This window comes from Geotrypetes seraphini, chromosome 8 (assembly GCF_902459505.1).
Source record: "Geotrypetes seraphini chromosome 8, aGeoSer1.1, whole genome shotgun sequence".
Lineage (NCBI taxonomy): Eukaryota > Metazoa > Chordata > Amphibia > Gymnophiona > Dermophiidae > Geotrypetes > Geotrypetes seraphini.
This window is the reverse complement of record NC_047091.1, coordinates 67,309,303-67,332,517: the sequence shown is the minus strand read 5'-3', so window position 1 is coordinate 67,332,517 and position 23,215 is coordinate 67,309,303. Positions and strand designations below refer to the sequence as shown.

General features: G+C 43.9%; 1 protein-coding gene across 4 annotated transcripts in view; it reads left to right on the top strand.

Annotated features, from left to right (window-relative positions):
• Nucleotides 1-1,172: 1,172 nt before the first annotated feature.
• The window catches only part of DPF2 (double PHD fingers 2), a 123,307-nt gene continuing 101,264 nt past the window's right edge, over nt 1,173-23,215 (top strand). For 2 of the 4 annotated variants that reach the window (XM_033956107.1, XM_033956106.1), the window contains exons 1-4: nt 1,173-1,327; nt 4,545-4,705; nt 5,903-6,010; nt 6,843-7,006. In XM_033956107.1, coding sequence (XP_033811998.1) covers nt 1,296-1,327; nt 4,545-4,705; nt 5,903-6,010; nt 6,843-7,006 — 465 coding nt within the window. In that variant the 5' untranslated portion in view covers nt 1,173-1,295. Of the gene's footprint in view, nt 1,328-4,544; nt 4,706-5,902; nt 6,011-6,842; nt 7,058-23,215 lie in introns of all 4 variants that reach the window. The other 2 variants (XM_033956104.1, XM_033956103.1) reach the window with 1 other exon arrangement.

Genomic DNA, 23,215 nt, shown 5'->3' with positions numbered 1-23,215 from the left:
TGTCCACCTTCAGTTTTTCAAGTTGCTCATAAACACCCTCCTCCGTGAACGGCGCAGAATCTACTCCATTTTCTCGTGTAACTTTGCCGGACAATCTCGGTCCTTCTCCAGGATTTTCTTCTGTGAACACAGAACAGAAGTATTTGTTTAGCACAATTGCTTTCTCCTCATCACTCTCCACATATTTGTTCCCAGCATCTTTTAGCCTAGCAATTCCATTTTTTATCTTCCTCCTTTCACTAATATATCTGAAAAAATTTTTATCTCCCTCTGTGGCAGGAGTGGCCAATTCCTCCTGCTGCAACGGTGAACCCTCCCAACAGTCCACGTCAGGAGTACCCAATTCCTCTTGCTGTCGCCCCCCCCCAATACAAATGATAATTAACATTTTTCTCTGCATACAGATTGCTTTGGTTTGTTGGTTGTTTTTTTTTAAATTTTGTGGTTACCATTATGTATTAAGATTATATTCTGTGTATATGAAAAATGGATGGAAGAAATTGCATTACAATTAGTGCTATTATTATGGGGATGGAGTCTGGGTACTCGGTTGATATTTGTTAGACTTAGGGATATTTGGCTTGAAGAAGTTGAGAAACTGTCAGAAGGCTCCTCTTCAGCTATAGTTGTCAATGACAAATGTGAGTAGCCTGTGATCGCAGTTCAGTGTAAAATTACATAAGGCAGAATGGAGTGTGAGCAATGCCATGGGGAACAGGAGGGATATATTTATATTTAGTTCTAGGCTACTTTTGGACCTGCAGCTTAATTGAAACTGGAGCTGCTGCTTTAAAGTACTAGTCTCTCATGGGGTGCTCTGGAATTTGCAGCAAGTGTCTTTTGGAATTACTGTACATTATAGCTGCCTGTAACGACCTATCTTTATTATGGCTGGGACTTCTCCATATTGCTTATCCACTTTTTGTATTCTACATCTCTGAAAACAATAAATATGAGAAAACCAGTCTTAAAAAGCAAATGTATACTACCAACAAAACAGAAATATGTTTCGGCTCGCACTTATCAGCTCTGTGGATGTTTGAGCGCCCCAATATTGAGAATACACTTTTAGTCTGTCCCAGATAATTGGGGGAGGGGGGAAGGAGAATCAACACATCAGCCCTACCATAAAACACACAACACTAGGTGCCAAGTGGTTACCCAGCGTCAGCAACGTACCCCCCTCCTCCTCCTCCCCCCGGAAGCGACTGCGCAGTAGCGAGACGGAAGTGTGATGCGAGCACACGCACGTTCGGAGGTGGCGTGCGCATGCTCAATGAGCTTGGGACAGGAAGATGGCGGCGGCGGTGGAGAATGTGGTAAAGCTGTGAGTCAGGGTACCGGGGAAGAGAAGGGGATGGCACTGTACAGGGTGAACATGGGGCGATGGTGGTCCCCGCTCCCTTCCTACATTTTCTTTGTTTCCCTTCTTTACCTCTTATTCCGCCACTGGCCTTTTTATTCTTTCTTTAATACTCCTCTCCCTTTTTATTATCTTTACCACTACTTCTCTCGTTTCTTTTTTTGTTCACTCCCTTCATCTCTTCTTTCTTCCTCTTTACCCCAGCTCGTCTTTCTCTCTCTGTCTTCCAGTTCTTTCGTCATCTCGTATAAATTTTATTTTCTAATTTTTTGAGTATTTTTAAAAAAATATTATATAACGGAGGAGATCTTAGTTGCAATTCTTAACACTGGTAACAAATATTGCACTCCCCCCTTCTTCGTTTATGCATTTTTTTTAATTCATCAGTTGAGTTTAGTTAGAACTATTATTATATTTGTTATTTTTATTGTAAACTAATCAGTAAATATAGATTTACACTATGGTATTGCCTAAAACTAGGTGCTAAAATGCTGTACACTAAGCACAAATTGTCAGTTTACATACATAAGTCTGCATTTAAGCACCTAACATTAGTCATGAGCCCTTATGCCATGTCCAAGGCCAATTTAAATTCTGGTACTTCACAGTATTCTGTAACCTTAGTACATAAGTGCTAGGCATACCTCTAACCCAGCCTTCCATATCCACACCCCCTAACAGGTGAGTGCTAAAGGAATTACACTGCCACTAAGGCAGGGGTGTCAAAGTTGGTCCTCGAGGGCCGTAATCCAGTCAGGTTTTCAGGATTTCCCCAATGCATATGCATGAGATCTATTTGCATGCACTGCTTTAATTGTATGCTAATAGATCTCATGCATATTCATTGGGGAAATCCTGAAAACCCAACTGGATTGTGGCCCTCAAGGACTGACTTTGATACCTGTGCATTGAGGGCTAGATTCACAAAGCAAACCGATCATGTACCGATTGTGTACCGATCGGTTTGCGAGCCCCTTTATGACCAGATTTCCCTCCAACCCCATTTACTAACACCTGCAGCGATCCGATCCCAATCCTCTCATGCAAATTAGTAAAACCCCATGCAAAATAGCCAAGCAATTGATTCACTAACAATTGCTTGGCTATTTTGAATCGGGTTTTACTATTGGCAAACCCGACTGCTGCAGACCTGTTGGTAATTGAGTTACCGACAGGTCTGCAGGTTTTTTACATGCCTGCCTGTCTTTTTTATTCATTTTTTTTCCATGGCACAGATATTTTGCGTGTGTTACAAAATATCTGCTCCATAAAAAAAATTAATAAAAGACAGGCAGGCCTGTCAAAAAAATGTGCCCCCCCCACACACAAACGCGCCCCTCCCTGAAGAAAATGCCTCCCCCTGAAGAAAAAGCAGGAAGGATGCCAACTCCCTCCTGCCAATGGCGATTAAAAAAAACAAAAAACATTCTTGATGCTGCCCCCCCATCATCCCCCATCTCGTGAATATGGCATTTGGGATGCCAACTCTCCCTCCTGCCACCCCCCTGACCAGCACGGCACTCGCCTCCCCTCCCCATGACATGGCACGGCCCCAAAAAGTTGGTAGCATGAGGGGTGCTCAGTCCCTCCTGCTCCTTAGGCGGCCCGGCCTGGCCCCCCAGTACCTCTATGTTAGGAGCAGGAGGGGTGCTCAGTCCCTCCGGGTCCAGCGACGCGTCTACTGGGCCTTAGGCCCCGCCCTGGTGCATCATGTGATGCACAGGGAGGAGCCTAAGGCCTTTATTGGCTTAGGTGCTTCGGGTTCCTCCCCCCCTTGGCAGGAAGGCAGGAGATGCGCGATGACAGAAGGAAGTTTGGACACATACAGCGCGACTTATATGCAATGGCAGAAGGAAGTTGGGAGACGTATATCGCCGGCGCTATGTACCCCCTGGTGAGAACCTCTTACTTAAAGAAAACACTGGGGACCAAGGCGACAGAGAAAGCGGAAGCAGTCCAATGTGTGGCTGAGCAGCAGCTCCTCTTATTGCAATGAAGTGGTGTGTGGGTGCAGGGAGGGAGACACCTGGAATCAAAGCATGGTCACCTTCTGAGGGTCCATGCATGAGACATTCAGTTCAAGCCCTGATTTGGTTTCTCATATCTTGCATATTAACTTTATTATCTGTTCCAGAAAGGAAGGTGCAACGAGGTTTCTTGACAATGAATTTTAAGTTCCAACCAAAAAGGAACACTGCTTTTCTACATTCCCTTTTGTTCTGGACTGACCTGGTATGGATGAAAAGAATAAAAATAATGTCTTTCCTGGTAATTTTCTTTTTTTAGTTCATATCAGACCAGTTCAGAAACCCTCTCTGATATCTTCCATATGTGTTATATTTCTTCTCAGATATCATTACTTCTGCTTTTCCATTTCTGTAACATAAGTGTGAAATGTCTTCTGATTCGTTGAAACACCTGCATGTCGGTGATATATCTTCACAACTTCATCAAGCTAAGGTCTGATTGAGACATTGGATCTTCGGTTTTCTATATTGGTGGACATTGGGGTCATGAGCGTCCCAGTTTGGCTGTTCAAAATATTGAATATTTTATGCTGCACTATATACCCTTAAAATATAAATCACTTGGAGCTACTTTATTTTCCTGTCTCCTTCTGATAGTAGATGGACATAACCCATTTGACTATTCTGTTAAGGAAAGGATGATAATTTTCCTTCCTTGATGTTTATTTTTACCCCATTGCATCCTCTTGTAGTTTCCTTAATATTTATTTAATTATTTATTTACACTTCTTATAGACCTTCTTATGGTTTACATTCAGGTACTCTTAAGTATTTCTCCCTATCTGTCCTGGTTGGCTCACAATCTAACTACAGTACCTGGGGCAATGGAGTGTTAGTGACTTGCCCAGGGTCACAAGGAGCAGCACGGGGCTTGAAACCATAATCTAAAGGTGCTGAGGTAAGGGTTCTAATCACTAGGCCATCACTCCACTCCATACATTCTGGCAATTTTTCAAACTAGATTGTATTTCATAAATTCCAACCATTTTTTAGTGAATGGCATACATCTTTCATGCTGTGTCCTATAAGAGTCATATTCTTCAGCTTCTTGTCCTGCAGAGTTGTAGTCACTTCCTATCTGTAAAGGGCTTTGGCATGCATTTGTGCATAAAGTGTAGTATGAATATATTTTTCTCTACCTCTTTGATCTTCAGGCTTGGGGAACAATACTACAGGGATGCCATGGAGCAGTGTCACAATTACAATGCACGTCTTTGTGCCGAGCGGAGTGTGCGCCTACCTTTCCTGGATTCACAGACTGGAGTTGCTCAGAGCAATTGCTACATTTGGATGGAGAAACGCCATCGGGGGCCAGGTAGTGATTTCTTTTCTTGTCAGTATCTCTTTGACCTTTCCTCATGCACATAAAATCACTGTACAACTTGGAAATTTATCACTAATGAAATAGCAGGACTGACTGGTCTGCAAAAAGATATTTTGACCTGCATGGAAAATGGTTTATTTTTTATTGTAGGTAAATCCTGCCTTCCTGAGTGACCAGCACTTGTACTTCATTATGCTTTCTGTTGCATAAGTAGCTGATAGATATAGGTCTTGTGCCTGTGACCATTTTTGCTAGCATGTTGACACAATGAATGAATCGCATGGAAACCCTGTTCATCTCTGGCTTCCCATTATAGGGCGAGCACCAGCTTTAACTTTTTAGATCCGCTTTTATCTCCTTGTCTCAGTTAGCAGTTTGGAAAACAGACCTTTGGGGCTAGTGGACTTCCAGCTTTCACTAGCCCAAGTCAAAAATTAGTGGGTCTGAGCTACTTCTAATCTGAATCCCTGATTGAAGAAGAAAACTACCATTGAATGACTAGAAATGTTTGCACCAGTGTCATGGAAGGGCCAGTTGGGAATCTTTGTCAGAGTATGAAGCAAGCTGTGATAACTCAATAATAGACTTGCTTCTGTACTAAGGATTTAGATAATAAAGGGAATGGGACTTGTATATCACTTTTTTGTGCTTACACGTTCAAAATGGTTTACATATATACAGGTACTTATGGAGCAGTAGAGTATTAAGTGACTTGCCCAGTGTCACAAGGAGCAGCACTGGGGTTCGATCCCACAACCTCAGTGCTGAGGCTGCAGCGCTACCACTAGGCCATGCCTCGCCTCTCCTCCTGATAAATAAAGAGCTTTGTGTTAAATCTTTCTCTAAGTAACATAATATAGCAGTGTTGTAATTGATGGCAAATAAAGTCCTAAACAGTCCATCCAGGTTGCCTACAAGGTAGCCAGAGCTGTACCTGCCACTCCATGCAGGTTACACCCCTTCAGGATTAAATACTGGCATCATAAACGGAGCAGTTTTTGGTAGATTTTCCATCATCTGTGTATCTCTATTGATTAGCTGCTAATTATTGGTTTATTTTGAAATGTATCTCTGTCAAAGTTTTGGTTGACAACTTTGACCTGTGATATTTAAAATCTCCCACAACTATGTCATTTTGGGGTTTTTTAGCTGCATATAATTCCCCCCCTCCTCTTTTTTTTCTGGAAGGTCTTGCGGCTGGTCAGCTCTATTCCTACCCATCTCGTCGCTGGCGGAAGAAACGCAGGGCACACCCACCTGAGGACCCAAGACTTACCTTCCCATCTATTAAACCAGGTACATAGATCACGTTGGCAGTTTACAACTTCTATTGCATCAAGTTCAGCAGGTGAAAATTATCAGGGACTCGTGGCAGATTATGTTGGTGAAATGCTGCAATGATGAAATTATAGGCATATAGGGGATACTAGTAAACAAGAATTCAGATGTTTTGGAAAAGTGCCTTTTGAGAAGTGATAAGAGGACCAATTCAGAGTCACCAAAATTGCATTGAGACCTTCACATATCGACTGCCTTGTGACCTCTTATTTGTGTTTGATAAGTTTATTGTTAATAAGTTTATTGATGAAAATAAATCATTTTTTTGTGTAGAAGAGTACATAATGTTGCTGATAACAATACACTATTTAAAGAGCTTACAGTAGTTGAGGTTGTACCCATTAAGTGGCTTGTCCAGGTGCAGGATTGGAATGCTGTTTTTTTGTTTTTTAAACTGGTAGGCTGTCCATACTCTTTCCGGCTCACCACACAATTGTTTCCCAAGTACTCACCTTTATAGGACCCTCAGGGACCCCTGAAGAAGACTTTTTGTCGAAATGCGGACTATGTTGGGTTCTGTATCCCTAGCGGACTAGGTCCTTTATCCCTAGCGTACTAGGTCCTTTAAGGCTCTTATGTGGATGATTTATTTTTATGTGGATGGAATTATTTTATGTGGATGATTTCAGTGTACCTTTGGAACTTTGACACTTTCAAATAAAGTCCATTTAGGAACATCGTCACTCCACAGAGTTTTTTTGGTTTTCTGTTAATTATGGATGACAGTTCTGAACTTCATTCATTCAGTCACTTCATTTTTACCCAATTATTATTCTTTTTCTCTCTCCAGATACTGATCAAATTTTAAAGAAAGAGGGGTTAATCTCCCAGGATAGCAGCAGCCTAGAGACCCTGCTGCGTGCAGATACACTGGAGAAAAGGGGCATCTCAGATCCACGGGATGATGACAGTCTGAGTGAGTTCCCGGCTGTCAGCAACAGTCGTGCACGGAAGGTACAGCTGAGAGAGGGAGCCCGATCCTATGTGGCTCGGGGGAATTTCATGGTAAAACCCACAACGGTCCTTAATTGTCATTCTTTCCTGTAGACCAGTGGGAATGTCTTCCTGTGTCTTTATCTGTTTTGCCAGAAAGATACTGAGAGTGTGAAACGGCATAAAACTGAGAGCAGTATGTGTTTGCTCAGAGTTGTCCAATTCAGACTGATTCAGTACCTTCTAGTTAAAATAGAAGCTTGATTGCTTTTTGGCATTCTAGTTCGGGGGGAGGGGGTTTGTCCCATTGAAGACAAGAGTTCTCAGCTTAGTCCCTCGGACAGTTAGATTGCAGGATATCCAGAATGATTATGCATGAGAGAGATTTGTAAACAGTTAAGGTAGTAAAGAGAGAATCATCTGAAGGAAAGGATAGTGAAGCAACTTGAATCCAGCTGGTTGTAGAAGAAAGAAAGTGTCGAGCAAATCTGATCAGGGAGTATGAATGCAGCACCGAAATGATTTGAATCGGTTCCCATATGTCTGCCCTTCCTGCAGGGATGGATGCCATTTACTTAATCATATACAGAAGGAGAACATACAATTTAATTTCCCTTGGTGCTTTCATAAGAGCACAGGGCTCTGTTTGCAGTGTTTATTATACAATTTGGCTGGGCTTCTCCCGTTGGGTAGGGTTAAGCTTTTGACTTTTTGCTGGTTTCTTTTCCGGCTCATTGTTCTTTCTGGGGTATCATGCTGTGTTTTGGGTTACTGTACTTCAGTACATCACTTTGGAATCGTGTGGCAGATACCCATTATCTCTGTATCAATTGCATTTTTGTGATAGCTGGGACAATGAGAATGTGGATTTTGGTATCGGGTGGGATGTGAAGGGGGGTGGGGATTGGAGGTTGTTGATGTATATTTCTTGAACAGTTCTTATGTCTCTGATGGTTTTGTAATTTTCTTCTACCTGTTCAATAAAAATTGTTTTCTATAATTTCCCTTGCTGCTTCTGATATGCAATTTAATAGTTTCCCATGTTAGGTTTGGGTACTGGCACGATCCAGCAGAGGAAATATTATGCTTATAGTGCAGCCATTATATCTGCCATGCTTCTGGCTATCCTTTGCCTGTATTGACCATTGTCGGTAGGATAGTGTGGAAGAGGTGGTGGCAGCAGCAGATGCTGTATGTGAGACAACAGTGAAATTTAACAAGGTTCTGACTTTGGATGAGACAAGAGCTGGCAAGCTGTGTTTTTTTTGTAGGCATTTGACATAAGTAGTAGTCCTTTGCTATTCCTTGCAAGCTAATTTTCATTATTGCCTTTCCTTGGTACTTCTGGTACTGTATTTCTATCCAGCCTGGAGTTCTTCCTTGTAGTGGTTTCTTCAATTTTAGAAATAGCGTATTGTGGCTGATTTTGAAACCATAAGTTTGAGGCTTGATATACCGCTTTAATTATCAAAGCAAGATGTAAAGTGAAGTATAACCAATACTGTTGCTAGGCTCATATGTTTTTCAGTTTAGTTTTATGCAACTACAGCTCTTCCTCCGGATTCACGGTTTCCCTACTTGCGAATTCAATTATTTGGGGGGGGGGGGTGTTGTTTTTCTTCTTCCTTCTTTTTTTCTTCTTTTTGCAGGCTGCCTGAACCTCCCCCAGACCTTACCTGGTGGTCTAGCGGTGACGAAGGGCAGGATCGATTGTCCTATGCTCCTGCCCCGTGCAGAGTCGTCATCAAAATGGCTTCTGTGAGTTCCCGTTGTAGTCTTGAGACTACAACAGGAACTCACGGCAGACATTTTGATGACAGCTTTGCACGGGGCAGGAGCATAGGAAGATCGCTCCTGCCCCGTGTCACCGTTAGACCATCAGGTAAGGTCCGGGGACGCAGGTGGGGGTGAGTCAGAGCTGGGCCAAAAAATTATTAGTGACTTTTCCCTATTCGTGGGCTGGCTCTGCATCTAACACCCCCTTCCCCCGCGAATATGGAGAGAGAGCTGTACTGAGATCTTTTTTCATAAGGTTGCCAGTTGGCAATCAGTTATCAGAGAACAGTCTTGAGACAGTCCTGGTTTTCTTCTCTTTCATACTTAACCCTCCCTCCCCACCATTCTTGCAGCTATGGATTTGTAATTCCTGAAAGAAATGGGAATAGCTTTTCCATGGATGCGATGGAGCAAATCTACTACTTAGTAGCTTTATCGCATGCTCTCTAGTCCTAGTTTTTGGGGAAAGAGTAAACAAGTAATTCACATCTACCCTTTCCACTTCACTCAGTATTTTATAGACTTCTATCATATCACTCCTGAGCCGCATTTTCTCCAAGCTGAAGAGCCCTAGTTGCTTTAGCCTTTCCTATAGGGAAGTCGTCCCATCCCTTTTATCATTTTTGTTGCCCTTCTCTACCTTTTCTAATTCAGCTATACTCTTAAGATACGGCGACCAGAATTGCACACAGTATTCGAGGTTCGGCTGTACTATAGAGAGCTCTAGTTTTTCCCTGGTTGGCTAAGATATGAACCTTTAGAGTAGTCTCTGAAACGGTGTGCCCCAAAGAGATTCTGGCTTTTGCCATGAGAGATTCGAAAAAAAATGTTTATTTTAAAAAATTCCCTTCATAAGTATACACTAGAATAGATGACATGTACGTCGCGTATCTGTGTGCATAAGGATACAACCACCCAGACAAGCATCATCCTTTGACGTGAAAACCTAACAACAAATTATTTTTATTTTTTATATCGTACTGGTAGTTATCCTAACTTGAGCAACAAAGCAATCGAGATTTTGTTACCATTTGAATCTTCTTATCTTTGTGAACTTAGGGCTCCTTTTACTAAGGTGAGCTAGCGTTTTTAGGGTGCGTTGCATTGCAGTGCCCGCTAATCCCCGCGCTACACGCTAAGAACTAACACCAGCTCAACGCTGGCGTTAGCGTCTAGCGCGTGCGGCAATGCAGCATGCGCTAAAACCTCTAGCTCACCTTAGTAAAAGGAGCCCTTAGATTTTCAGCTCTGACGGAAATTAAATAGAAAAAAAGAGTGACTTCAGGTGATGGATGATGGAATACATGTTTACTTGTTGACTATCAAGTTGTGTTTTGACTTAATTTGCACTCAAAACCAAGCACATCCATTGCATTGATTAGCAATTCTATTCTGTCTACTTTATTTTCACGGTTGTTACAATTATCTATACATAACTTAAAGAACTTTAAATAAATAACTTTAAAATTTGAATTTTTTTTTCTTGGTTTTGCAATTTTATAATTTTAACTATGTGCCGTGGAAAACATTTGTTCTGTTTAGTGTGCCAGAGCTAAAAACATTTGAGACACTACTTTAGAGGTAGTGTGTGCAGTGTTTTAGTCCTAATAAAGAGCTTACCACAGTGATAATGAGAAGAACCCTGGTCTTTTCCCTCTAAAAAGTCTTTCAACTTATGGTCTTTATATTTTCTAGCCCTGGTGACATTCAAATATATTTATTACCATTTCTTTATATTGAGACACTCTCAAGCAATATATGCAGTTGTCATGGGTGTCTGTAAGTGACATTTTATTTTAATATTTTACTTTAAACAAGTTTTATTGATGACAACAAAAGAACATAACCAAGAACAAACAATGCCAACAGAGTATACACAAATCCAGACAATAAAGAATCATATAGTTCAAGTCAAGTTTTATTTTGCCCCCTCCCTAAACATCATAAGGAAAGCGCCACAGGTATAGTCACAACCCGAATGGTACTACCCCAGAAATCATTCAATGGACAATACAAAGGAACCCGTCCTCCCTCCCAAAATACTATAAAATCCCCAGAACACAAAAACTCTCCATAGAAATCCACCCCCTACCCCCAGAAAATACCACCCCACCCCCCTTAATGCCACTCACCAATTTCCATGAATTGGTTTCTTATTCCACTGGACATCATCCCCCCCCCCCGGCAACCTCCCCCTTCCCCCACCCAGAGATGCAGCAAAGAGTATCAATCTCCTAGCAAAAAGCCAAAGCTATACTACGAGCTCTAGAAGACAGAGTCCAGATATACTCCCCAAATCTTCTGAAATCTTTTCCACCGTCGACACGTGGCATGGGCTCCCCAAATCTATGAATAACTAACTTCTTGCCACTACTAAAATGTAGCAAATATTGTGCCCTATCCAAAAGAAATAACTGAGGCTGTACCCCCACTGGTTGGTGAAGCAACTTAGTCAAAAAGTTTGCCACTTTACCCCCAAATTTCCCAATCAAAATACATCCCCACATAGCATGGAGAAAATTATTATGACCCACGTTACATTTCCCACATATTGCAGTATCTAGGTGCCCCGCTCGAAATAACTGGGACTAAAATGACATTCCTGAAAATGGGCCCTAGAAATCAAAGAAGGTGTCCATTTTAAGCTATCCCCAACCACCCAAGTTGCCAAACTCACCCGAAATCCAATTCCCAATGACTCCGCAGGTCCCCATAATCCTTGAGAGGCAGCAACTCATGCAACAATCTACAAGCTTCCGAAATCGTGATAATCTCTAAAAAAAAAAATGGAACAGTTGCCTACCAAGTCCCAAATTCAAATTAGCTGGATCTAAAGAATCAAGATAATGTTGAAGTTGCAAATAAGCAAACTCATCTCCCCTCCTTGGGGTGACACGCTGCCGAAAATAGCAGAGGGCAGCAACACATGGCCCGGATCCATAAAATCTTCAAATATAGTAAAGTCCTCTGCAGCCCAGTGTAAAAAAAATCCTATTATCCCCACCTGGTAAAAATGCCCCATTTCCCAAAATAGGCAACTGATCAGATTCTACCGGATTAAACCCAAAATATTTCAACCACATCCGCCATCCTGCTCTCAATGGGCCCGAAATAAGGCTAGAATGACAATCCAAGGTTAACTGTTTAGAGGGAGCATGCAGTAAAAAGCGAAGATTCCACGGTAAAAAAGAGCAGTCTCATATTCATACCATCCGTATATCGACGTTCCCTCTAACCAATTATGAAGATGCTGAATAAGACGCCAAATTATGAGAAATAATTTTTATTAAACAGCATGGCAATACAAACACGTGAGCATCAAAGTCATTTTATAGGATGATCAAACTTTCCCAAATCCCCAACCCACCCAATCCTCCCCCCACCCTCATCCCTCCCCATCCCACCCCACCCGGGCAGCAACAGCGGAAGAGAACATAATATTAGAAAACCTATAGCATCAAAATGGTAGTCGAATCAGTCTGTCCATAGTTGTTGTTGAATGGGTGTGACAAATGTTAAACTAAACAGGTACCAGCATTGTCGGAACAGCCTGCCCTTTTTAGTTTGCAAATCCACAATGTCCCTTCTTTCCAACAACATTTGCTGTAGCATAAGTGATCGCCACTGTTGTAGCGAAGGAGGCTGAGGTGAAAGCCACTGTGTCAGAATGCATTTCCTGCCCATAAGTACAGTCTTTCGGAGAAAGGCCGCACATCCCGGTTTTGGTGGATGAAATCGAATTTGTGAAGTAAGAAGAAAACTGGGGTGCAACCTCCACGAGCATCCCCATAGCGCAGCCAACGTGGGCATTAAATTCAACCAAAATGCAGACACCAGGGGGCATGTCCAAAACATGTGTCCAAAGGATGCCATAGGAGAGGAGCATTTTCCACAACCAGAAGACGTACTAATCCCCATTATCATAGCCCTCTTGGGTGGGTAGAACGCTCGCAGCAAGAACTTGTAATTACGCTCTTTCTCCGGCGAAGACAAGGTAGGATCACGTCCCACGCGAAGTCCCCTTCGTAGCATATCATCAGATATTGGTACCTGCAGGTCAGCCGACCATTTCTGGGCAAGAGAGATGAAGTCCAACTCTCCAGATAGGTCTTGCAAGAATTTATGATAAAATTTTAGAGGTACATGGTCGTGTGCCGTGAGGTCGAGGGCTTCTTGTAAGCTAGATTGAACCACGTCTCTCAACAGTTCAGGGGTCAAAGTCTGTATGTAGTGGCACAGTTGTCGATGAGCAAACCAGTCCCCAGTTACAAAAGTAAATTCCCTCTGTAGGTCAGTAAGTGGGGTCGGAGTACCCGCATCCTGCACCGCCTGGAACAGGTAATGAAGACCCAGAGAAGTCCAGCGGCCAAAAACAGCAGAGTCCATGCCTGGCGGGAATGCTCCGTTGCCCGCCACAGGAAGGTAGGGCGTTGTTTCAGAAGAAATTTTCAATAACCGACATAGCTTTTTCCAAGCTGTTCGCAGTACCTGCAAAAAAGGATGGCTGTGTAGAGATGGCAAATCAGGTAACTGTCGAACATGTAAAAGGAAACTGAAATGGTACGGTCTGAACTCAAAGCATTCATTCTCAGGCTGGGAAAACCATGAGGTATTACAAAACCAATCGTGTAGGTGTCTAAATTGACATGCAAGTGCAAATCGGGAAATATCCAGTAAGCCCATCCCCCCCCGGTGTCTTGGCAGCATCAACTTGGACAAAGCTATCCTAGCCCGCCTTCCCTGCCATAAATAAGCAGAGAGGTGAGAGTTGAGCCGTGCCAAGTGTCTAGGTGTAAGCATAATGGGCAGCATTTGCATAATGTAGAGCCATTGCGGCAAAAGCATCATATTGTATAATGCAATACGGCCAGAAAGTGACAAGGGGAGCTTCCTCCAACCCGTGAGAGTGGACAGAGTGCGCTGAAATAAGGGTGAGACGTTAATGGAATACAGCCTGTCCAGGTCCTGAGGGATCACTACCCCCAAATAGGTCAACTGAGATGTAGCCCACTGTAAAGGAAAATCTCCCTGCCAACCCAGACGCACCCCAGGTGATGTGGGCAACACTATGGACTTCTGCTTATTAAGCACCAGACCTGAATAAAGATTAAATTCATCCAGAAGTTCCAGAGCTCGAGGCAAAGAGTGATGCGGATCGCCCAAGGTAAGCAGAAGGTCATCCGCGAATGCCAGCACCCTCAGCTGAGAGGAGCCCTCAGGTAACCCCACTATTTCGTCGTCCCTCTGTAGTGTGCGTAGTAGAGGATCTAAGTATAAAAGAAAAAGGAGGGGCGATAACGGGCATCCCTGACGCGTCCCTCTGCCCACCACAAAAAAGGAAGAGCGCACTCCATTAACCAAAACCGATGCCCTGGGTCTCAAGTAGAGCGAACGAATCAACGCCAGGTAACTATCAGGGAACCCCATATAATGTAGCACCTGAAAAAGGTAATGCCAGTGGACTTTATCAAAAGCCTTAGCCGCATCTAACCCAACCAACAACCCTGGAGTGTGGGCCCGCTGGGCTCGAGAAAAGGCCAATAGCACCCGGCGTACATTAATTACCGATTGACGAGATCGTACAAAGCCCACCTGTTCCGGCACAATCACGGCAGGAAGCAGGGAGGCCAGCCTTTCCGCCAAAATACGGGCCAAGATTTTCAGGTCCACATTCAGCAGTGATATCAGACGATATGATTCAATATCCGTCGGTGGTTTAGAAGGTTTTGGGATCAAAGTTATCAAAGCATCATTTGCATACCGCGGGAGGGCGCCGGAGTTCTGTACCTCAGAATAAATTTTAAGAGAGACCCCCCTATTGAGGTCGCCAAGATCTTATAAAACTCCGGAGAGAAGCCGTCCGGACCCGGAGCCGTACACAGTTTCAGAGTTTTAATCGCCTGTAACACTTCCGGGAGCTGCAATTGTCTATCCAACCGAGATATTTGAACCGCCGATAGTTTGGGCATCCCAGCGTCCTCTAAGTAATCCCCCACGTCCGGGCCCGTATAGGGACCGGGGGACGAATAAAAGTCTTCAAAATAATTTTTAAAACATGTGGAGATATCATCCGCGGACGTCAGTATTTTCCCCGACTTCTCCTTCAACATAGCGATATATCGAGATCCCTTCCAACTCTTGGCGACGGAAGCTAACAACTTCCCGGTTTTATTGCCATATTTATAAAATTGATATTTGCGAAAGAATAATAATTTCTTAGTGCGCTCATGAATGAGAGAGTTTAACTCCGCCAAAGCGGCGGAATATGCCTCCCTAGCAGTCGGAGAAGGAGAATGTAGTAACTCCCGTTTCAATTGAGTCGACTGTTTCTCCAGCAATACTATACGGTGAGCAATTCTCCGAGTTCTAGCGGCCACATAAGCAATCACCTCCCCGCATAGTACCGCCTTGGCAGCGTCCCAAAATAATATGGGTTGATTTAAATGTTGAGCATTAAAAGCACTGTATTCCTCCCATTTCCCAGATAAAAATTCCCTAAAGTGAGGATCAGAATGCAAGTAAGAGGGAAATCTCCATCCCGACCCAACACCCACCGATCCCCCCACTGCTACATCTAGCCAAATCATATGGTGGTCAGAGATTTCAAGGGGGCCTATTGTTGCCTCAGAAACCCAAGCAAATTTGTGTTCAGAAATCAAAGTGTAATCAATTCTGGAAAATGTTCCATGAGCCCTGGATTGGTGTGTATAATCTCTGTCAGTGGGGTGAAGCAACCGCCAGGGATCCACCAACCCCAAAGTCCGACACAGATAGGGAACACCCTTTGTCTGTCTCGCCGTCGTGGGTCCCAACTCTCCAGAGCGATCCACACCAGGATCCAGAACCTGATTCAAGTCACCCACCAGTATCAGCGGGTCACCTGAATGCTGCAAACATATATTAACCAGATTTTGGAAAAAAGAGTGTTGGTATCCATTAGGGCCATATCCCACTAGTAACCGGAACGACCCGCCCGGACCTGTCACCCTCACCAGCAAGTATCGACCCTCAGTGTCACGCCTCAGGACCTGGACAGAGCATGGTAAACCCTTTCTGATCAATATAGCCACCCCCGCCCTCCTCCCTGATGAGGATGCATAATATAGGTCCCCAACCCAACCTCTCTTCAGTTTTTGGTGTTCTGCGTCAGTAAGTCTAGTTTCCTGGAGGCAGGCTATGTCAACTAAGTGATGTTTCAACTGTGACAAAATCTTTGTACGCTTGGCAGGCGAGGTAATGCCTGATACATTCCAGGAAAGTATACGAAAATTCCTATCACTCATGATTCTCCCCACTACTCAAGTCATAATACAGAAACCATCCTATAAGGAGAGTCCAGGGGCGCCCAGCCTCACCCCAAGACTGCACAAACACACTCCATTCATACCATGCACAATGTCCCAAAAAATACAGCAACCATAGAGAACACTGATATAAAAACACAATTTGCCCTATAAGTACCGCTGTTGCCACCCAGGAATATCCCTCCCCCCAAAACCCCCCAACACTTCTCACTACTCCCAACGTGTGGGAGAAAAAAAAAGAGTCACGATAGATGTCTCTCCCAGGGCCACCCCGGCCTGCAAGAGGATAAACTCAGGAAATTTTCAACACATGGTCTCCCTATAAGAATACACGGTAACAGCAACAATCAAACCACACATGTCAGTTCCAGAGAGGGCACAAACCCCAATGTCAAACCTGTCCTGTATCAGGCCTTTTAAGCAAGGCAATAAATTCAGCAGCCGCCTCAGATGATTGGAATGATTTCCAGACACCATTGTTAAGGATCCGCAATTGAGCCGGGTAGTTGAACTGGAATCTGATTTTGAGCTCAGACAGTTGTGTGCAGAGTGAGTAAAATGGTCGCCTCCGTTCCTGTAAAGCCAGTGAAAAATCCTGGCTGATTCTGATCAGAGTGCCATCATATTTCAAGGCATCTCGTTTATTCCGATAAAGTTGTAACAGTTCCACCTTATGGCGAAAATTGAGCACCTTCATGATGACAACACGTGGACGGGCCTCCAAATCAGGGCGCCGGCCCAAGCGGTGTGCCCGTTCAATACGGAGAGGCCCAAGCGATGAGTGTAAGGGTAATTCCTCCCTCATCCACTTTTCCAGGACCTCCAACAGGTCTCGGTCAGGGATCGTCTCTGGGATTCCCAGCAAGCGCAGGTTCGAGCGTCTCGAACGATTTTCCAAATCGTCCAGTTTCTCAGCCTGCGCCCGAACCTGCGCCCGCAACTCCCCCAAATCTGTGCCCTGGGTCGATGATGTATCTTCCAAAGTGGAGACCCGTTGCTCCAGCTCGTTCGTGCGAGCCGCTGCTGCCGCCAGCAGAGTTTCAACATTGGAGATTTGCGCTGTTATTATTTCTAACTTAGGCCCCAATACCTGCGCCAGTGCTTCCTTAATATCACTCAGGGCGGTCTCGGTGAGATTCGAGACCGCCGCCGCGGGGCTCGTCGCCATTTTGTTTGCCCCAGGCCGCGCTCGGTCTCGCTCTTTTCGGGCGGATTTGGGTTGCATATAATCCTTCGATCTCGTGAGATATCGTTCCATGCACCCAAACCGAGCTCGGAAGCAAAGGCAGTGCGGGAGAGGCAGCGAAAATTCGTAGTTATTGACTAGTAAGCAGGGTAGCCCCGGAGCGAGCAAGGATGCGTCCTCACACGCTCATGGCATCACGTGACTCCCATAAGACGCCAAATTATACATTCTAAGATCCAGTAAGCCCAACCTCCACCCTATTTCCACCCTCCATAAAACCATGCTGATTACATTCTCGCTTTCTTCCCACGTCAGCAAAAAGCAAATACTAACTGTTGAAACTGCAGAAAATCCTTTTGCCGGAGAAAAAGACAGCAACTGTAGAACATACAACCAGTGGGGAAATAGTCATCTTAACTAACTGAACCCTCCCCAAAACAGAAATAGCTAACGAAGACCAAGACTGCAGCCACTCCCTCATAGAAGATAGCAACCAAGAGATATTGAGTATATATATATTTGAAACCATGGGCGACAAAAGGGTCCCCAAATATTTAAATGAATCCCGTGCCCATTGCAGAGGAAAAGTATCTCCCCAATATGACTGATCCATGGCTGCTGTAGCCAACGCCTTCGACTTCTGCCAATTCAAAACCCTGAGAGACCACACCGGAATGGTTATATGTACTAACAGATCGTCCGCAAAAGCAGACACTTTGAACTCCTGGCCCCCTAAAATAACACCCTCAATCTCAGTGTTCGAATACAACTCCCGTAACAAGGGATCCAAAGACAGTACGAACAAAGAGGTACCCCTGCCAATCCCAAAAGCCCTGGAAGCACAACCATTCACCAACAATTGAGTCTTAGGCTGATCATACAATGTATGCACTGCCACCAAACACCAACCATCCAAATCATATTTTTGCAACATGGCATACAAAAAAAACTCCATTTAACCTTGTCTAAAGCCTTCTCTGCATCAAAACTAATCAGCAGAGAAAGCTTTCGAGACCTCTGAACCACTTCCAATGATGCCAATATAGTGCTCACATTCCGAACAGCGTGACGTCCCTTCATAAAACCCACCTGCGACGGGTGAGGAATGTCCGGTAAAACTCTAGAAAGTCTTGTTAGCAAGAATTTTCGTCAACATTTTAGCCTCCTGTGTCAAAAGAGAAATGGGCCTATATGACCTAGGCTCCATAGAATCCTTGTTAGGCTTAAGCAACACCATAATTTGTGCCATGGTCAACGAAGATGGTAACGTACCCCGTCTGATTGCCTCATTAAACAGAAGAGTTAAGGTAGAGACAATCTCCCCTTGAAGAACCGTATAAAATTCGGCCCTAAACCTGTCTGAACCTGGGGCTTTACCCAAAGAGCTCTGTAAAATTGCCCAACTAACTTCATCTTCAGAAATTTCTACATTGAATCTCTGCTGAGCCTTAGAGGCAACGACTGGTAAATCCAGGCTCTCCAGATAGACAGATCCCACCAACCCATCCTCCTGTGGACCAACATCGTTTTTCATAATAAGATCGAAAAATATCACAAATTTTGGCGTCCTCACTAGTTACCTTACCATCCAGATCTCTGATCCGCACTACTCTGTCTCCCTTCCCATTACGCAAAAGCCAGGCCATAGCTCTACCCCCTTTATTCCCATATTTTATATAAGTGGTAGTGATAGTACATAGTAGACTTCAAAACCCTTTGATGAATTAACTCATTTAAAGAGGTTTGAATCTCCAAAAGATGAGCCTTATGAAGAGCTTTGACCTATATAAATGATGTGCTTGTTCTAACTGACGCTTCAACCGCAAAATAGCCCTATCACATATTTTCTTTTGATAACTAGTATAACTAATTATGCTACCTCTAAGCACAGCTTTTGCTGCCTCCCAGAATAAAGTAGGGTTTGATCCATGGGCCTCATTGTTAGCAGCATAATCCTTCCATTGAGCAATAAGAAAGGAATAAAATTTGTAGTCCTTGTAAAAAGCTATGGAGAACCTCCAAACAGGATGTAAAGGGTGCAGCATCTATGGTCCAAACCACCCAAAGCATCTCATGATCTGAAATTTCATAAGGACCAATAACCTCCTTCCATTGAGCAATAAGAAAGGAATGAAATTTGGTGTTCTTGTATAAAGCTATGGGGAATCTCCAAACTTAGGATGTAGAGGGTGCAATATCTATGGTCCAATTCACCCAAAGCATCACATGATCTGAAATTTCATAAGGACCAATAACCAATGTCATCAATTCATGGGACAGCAAAATATAATCTATTTGAGCCTGAGAAGAGTGGGCCCTAGAGAGATGAGTATAGTCCCTTTCGCCGGATGCGGGCCCCTTCAGATATCTAAAATATCTAATGTGTGATCCAAATGGGACAACCCTTGGCCTCCCTGGGGAGTCCCTGATTGAACTCCCTGTGAGGTATCCACTGCTGGATCCCAAACCATATTAAAGTCCCCTGCCACTACTAGTGGCAGAGGACCCAGAGACAAAATCTTAGAGAGAAGGGTAGCATAGAAGTCTTTATCAAAATAATTTGGAGCTTAGAACATTTATGAATAGTAACATAAGTTAACAAATACCTGCCCAAAGGATCCTTTATAACCTGATGACATTGAAAATCAACATCTTTATGGATAAGAATTGCAACTCCTGCTTTCTTTTTTCACTGCAGCCCCCTCCAATACCTGACCCATCCACCATCTTTTAAGTTTAATTTAAATTAATTTAATTTAATTCTTATATACCGCTAATAACCGTGAGGTTTCTAAGCGGTTTACAAAAATGATGCATTAAAGATACAATAAATAAAAACTAAATAAATAAGATAGGTACTTGGAAATTCCCTAACTGTCCCAAAGACTCACAATCTAACTAAAGTACCTGAAGAAACAGTATGAAAATTAAAATAAAAAGACAGAGGTAGAGAGAGAGATAGAAATGAAATATTCCAACAAGTAATGAATAAATAATTTAAAGATAGAATTAAAATAATAATTAAAGTAAACAAAATAGAGATAAAAATAAGCATAGAGAGAAACAGAAACACACTCCAAAAAAGCATCAAGATCTTTGACTTGTAATTATTATGATCATTTAACACCAGATCTTAAATGCCTTTCCCGAATACATCATATCCCTATCCCTCTCCATACCCACCTCCATCTCCACCCCAATTCACTTCAACCACCATTCCCATTCTATTCTTTAACTGCCGTCAACCCCAGTTCCGATGGCTATCATCTGGGTCCCGAGTTTCCTATGTTTCCGAGTTTACTATGCTGCATAGAGTCCAGGTGGGTCTCTTGAAGAAAAGCAATTGAAACCTTATGGCGCTTCAAGGCCCTGAGAATTTTAGATCTTTTTAATTGGAGAGGAAATCCCTCCCACGTTCCAAGAGATCAAGCGCCCCATTGACCAATACCCTCAGAGATCCAATCAGACCAAAAGACTTCAATGCAACTCCACAAAAAGAAAGGCCACCCTAGCCTGTGACCTCCCTCAAACATCCCCAAAGCCAATCATACACCACCAGTCAGAGTATTTATTTATTTATTTATTTATTTAGATTTTTATCCCGTCCTCCCAGTAGCTCAGGACGGTTTACAATTGAACATACACAATGCGGAGTAACTAGACATATAAGTAGTACAACAGGTTTAGTGGTTGGATTTATAGTTTTTGGAGAGAATTAAATACAGGGGGATTGAGCAGAGAGAGAGAGGGGGGAAATACAGTAGTTTCATGTAAGGAAAGTTATAAGCGTATAGGTGCAATTTTTTAGTGGAAAGAGTAAGAGAGGGTAATACTGGAATTTCGGGAAGGAGATAGGAGAGTGGAGGGTGGGGCTTAAGGGGGGGAGAGACAGAGGGGATCTTTAATTGAAGAGGAGGGTCTTTACCGATTTACGGAATGCTAATAATGAGTTCTGTTGTCTAAGTTGGGGGGGAAGTTGGTTCCAGAGGTGTGGAATGAAGTGGCTGTAGGATCGTTTGTGGGCAGTTTCTGTGAGCAGGGATCTTCCGGGGGGGACGCATAGGCGTGTCTCTGACTTTGAGCGGAGGGTGCGAGTGGGGTTGTAGATGGGAAGTTTGGATTTTATGTAGGAGGGGGTGGTAGAGTAGATTCTCTTGTGTGCAATTGTTAGGGCTTTGAAAGTACAGCGTTGGCTAATTGGGAGCCAGTGTTCAGCATGGAGTGCCGGGGAAATGGAATCGCGGTAGTTGAGGTTGTGTAGGAGGCGGATGGCTGCATTTTGGACCCGTTGGAGGCGTTTGATATTATTTTTGGTTAGTCCGTTAAATAGCGAGTTACAATAATCCATTCTGGAGAGGACATATGCGTATAGGAGTTGGGCGAGGTCTGGTTTGGAGATGTAGGGTTTGATCCTTTTCAGTTGGCGAAGGTAGTAGAAGGAGGTGGAGACTACTTGGGATATGTGGTTGGATAAGGATAGGTGTCCGTCTAGGGTTACTCCTAGGCTGCGAACTTGATCTGCTGCCGTTAGTCGAGTGGAATCCCATGTTAGTGTTGGTCGTAGGTATTTGGTGTTTTTGTTTCTGATCCATAGGAGTTCAGTTTTGGAGGCGTTAAGTTGAAGCTTGTTGTTTGACATCCAAGTTTTCATGTCAGTGAGGCAGAGTTCGAGGTTAGCAATTTGGGATGGCCGGTTTTCGCCTAAGGGGAGGAGCAGCTGGATGTCATCTGCATAAGAGTGTATTTTGATTTTATATTTTTGCGCTATATCGATGACGGGTTTGATGTAGAGATTGAATAGGAGGGGGGATAGAAGGGCACCTTGAGGAACGCCATATTTGATAGGCTTAGGGTTAGATTTATGAGTCCCTAGTAGGACTGTTTGGGTCCTTTGGTGAAGGAAGGAGGTGATCCATTGGAGGGCTGTGTCTTTGATTCCGAGGTCGTGGAGCCTAGATGTGAGTAGGTGATGGTCAACTGTGTCGAAGGCAGCGCTAAGGTCAAGTAGGACTAGTAGGGCGTCGTTGCCTTTGTCCAGTATTGACCAGCTGTCGTCTATGATATCAATGAGAACTGATTCTGTGCTGTGGCCCTTACGGAAGCCGGATTGGGCTGGGGATAGGGCAGCTTGTTCTTCAATGAAAGGGTATAGGCGGTGGAGTACAATTCGTTCAAGGAGTTTGGAGACAATTGGGAGGTTGGAGACTGGGCGATAGTTGCCAGGTTCATTAGGATCAAGGGAGGGTTTTTTGAGAGTGGGCTTGATAATAGCTGATTTCCAGCTGAGGGGGACAGTTCCAGTAGTTAGAGAGGTGTTAATGATGGGGAGGATGGATTCTGCCATGGTGTCTCCAGCAGCCAGCAGGAGGCTGGACGGGCAGGGGTCGAGGATGGTGTTGGAGGGTTTAAGTTCTCTCAGAGTTTCGAGGACCTCCGCATGAGTGGCTAGATGAAATTGGGAGAGAGAGGCGGAGGGGGGGGTATATGGAGTTGGTTGGAGCTGAGTAGGAGTGGGTTTGGTGTTGAGGTCGAGGTTAGCTCGGATGTTTTGTATTTTGGACTGGAAGAAGTCTGAGAGAGTTTCGCTATCGAGTTCTGTTTGGTTGATTTGATTATTCCTTTGGGCGTTGGTGAAGAGATGGTTGGTGAGGGTGAATAGTTGTTTTGATCTGGAAGGGGCTTGTTGTAGGAGACGAGAGTAGTAGGTCTTTTTTGCTTCTAGAATGGCAGCTTTGTATGTGGTGGATATGTTTTTCCAGTGGGTTTTGGTATCAATGTTCGGATGTTTGGCCCAGATCCTTTCTGCTTTCCTTAGGGATCGTTTTATAGATCGGAGGTCATTAGTGTACCAGGGAGCAGGTGCTTTGTTGGTGATTGTTTGGATTGTTTTTGTCTGGACCAGGTTATTATAGAGGGATTGGATGTTAGAGTGCCATGTGGTGGCTGCCAGGTCAATTGATAGGG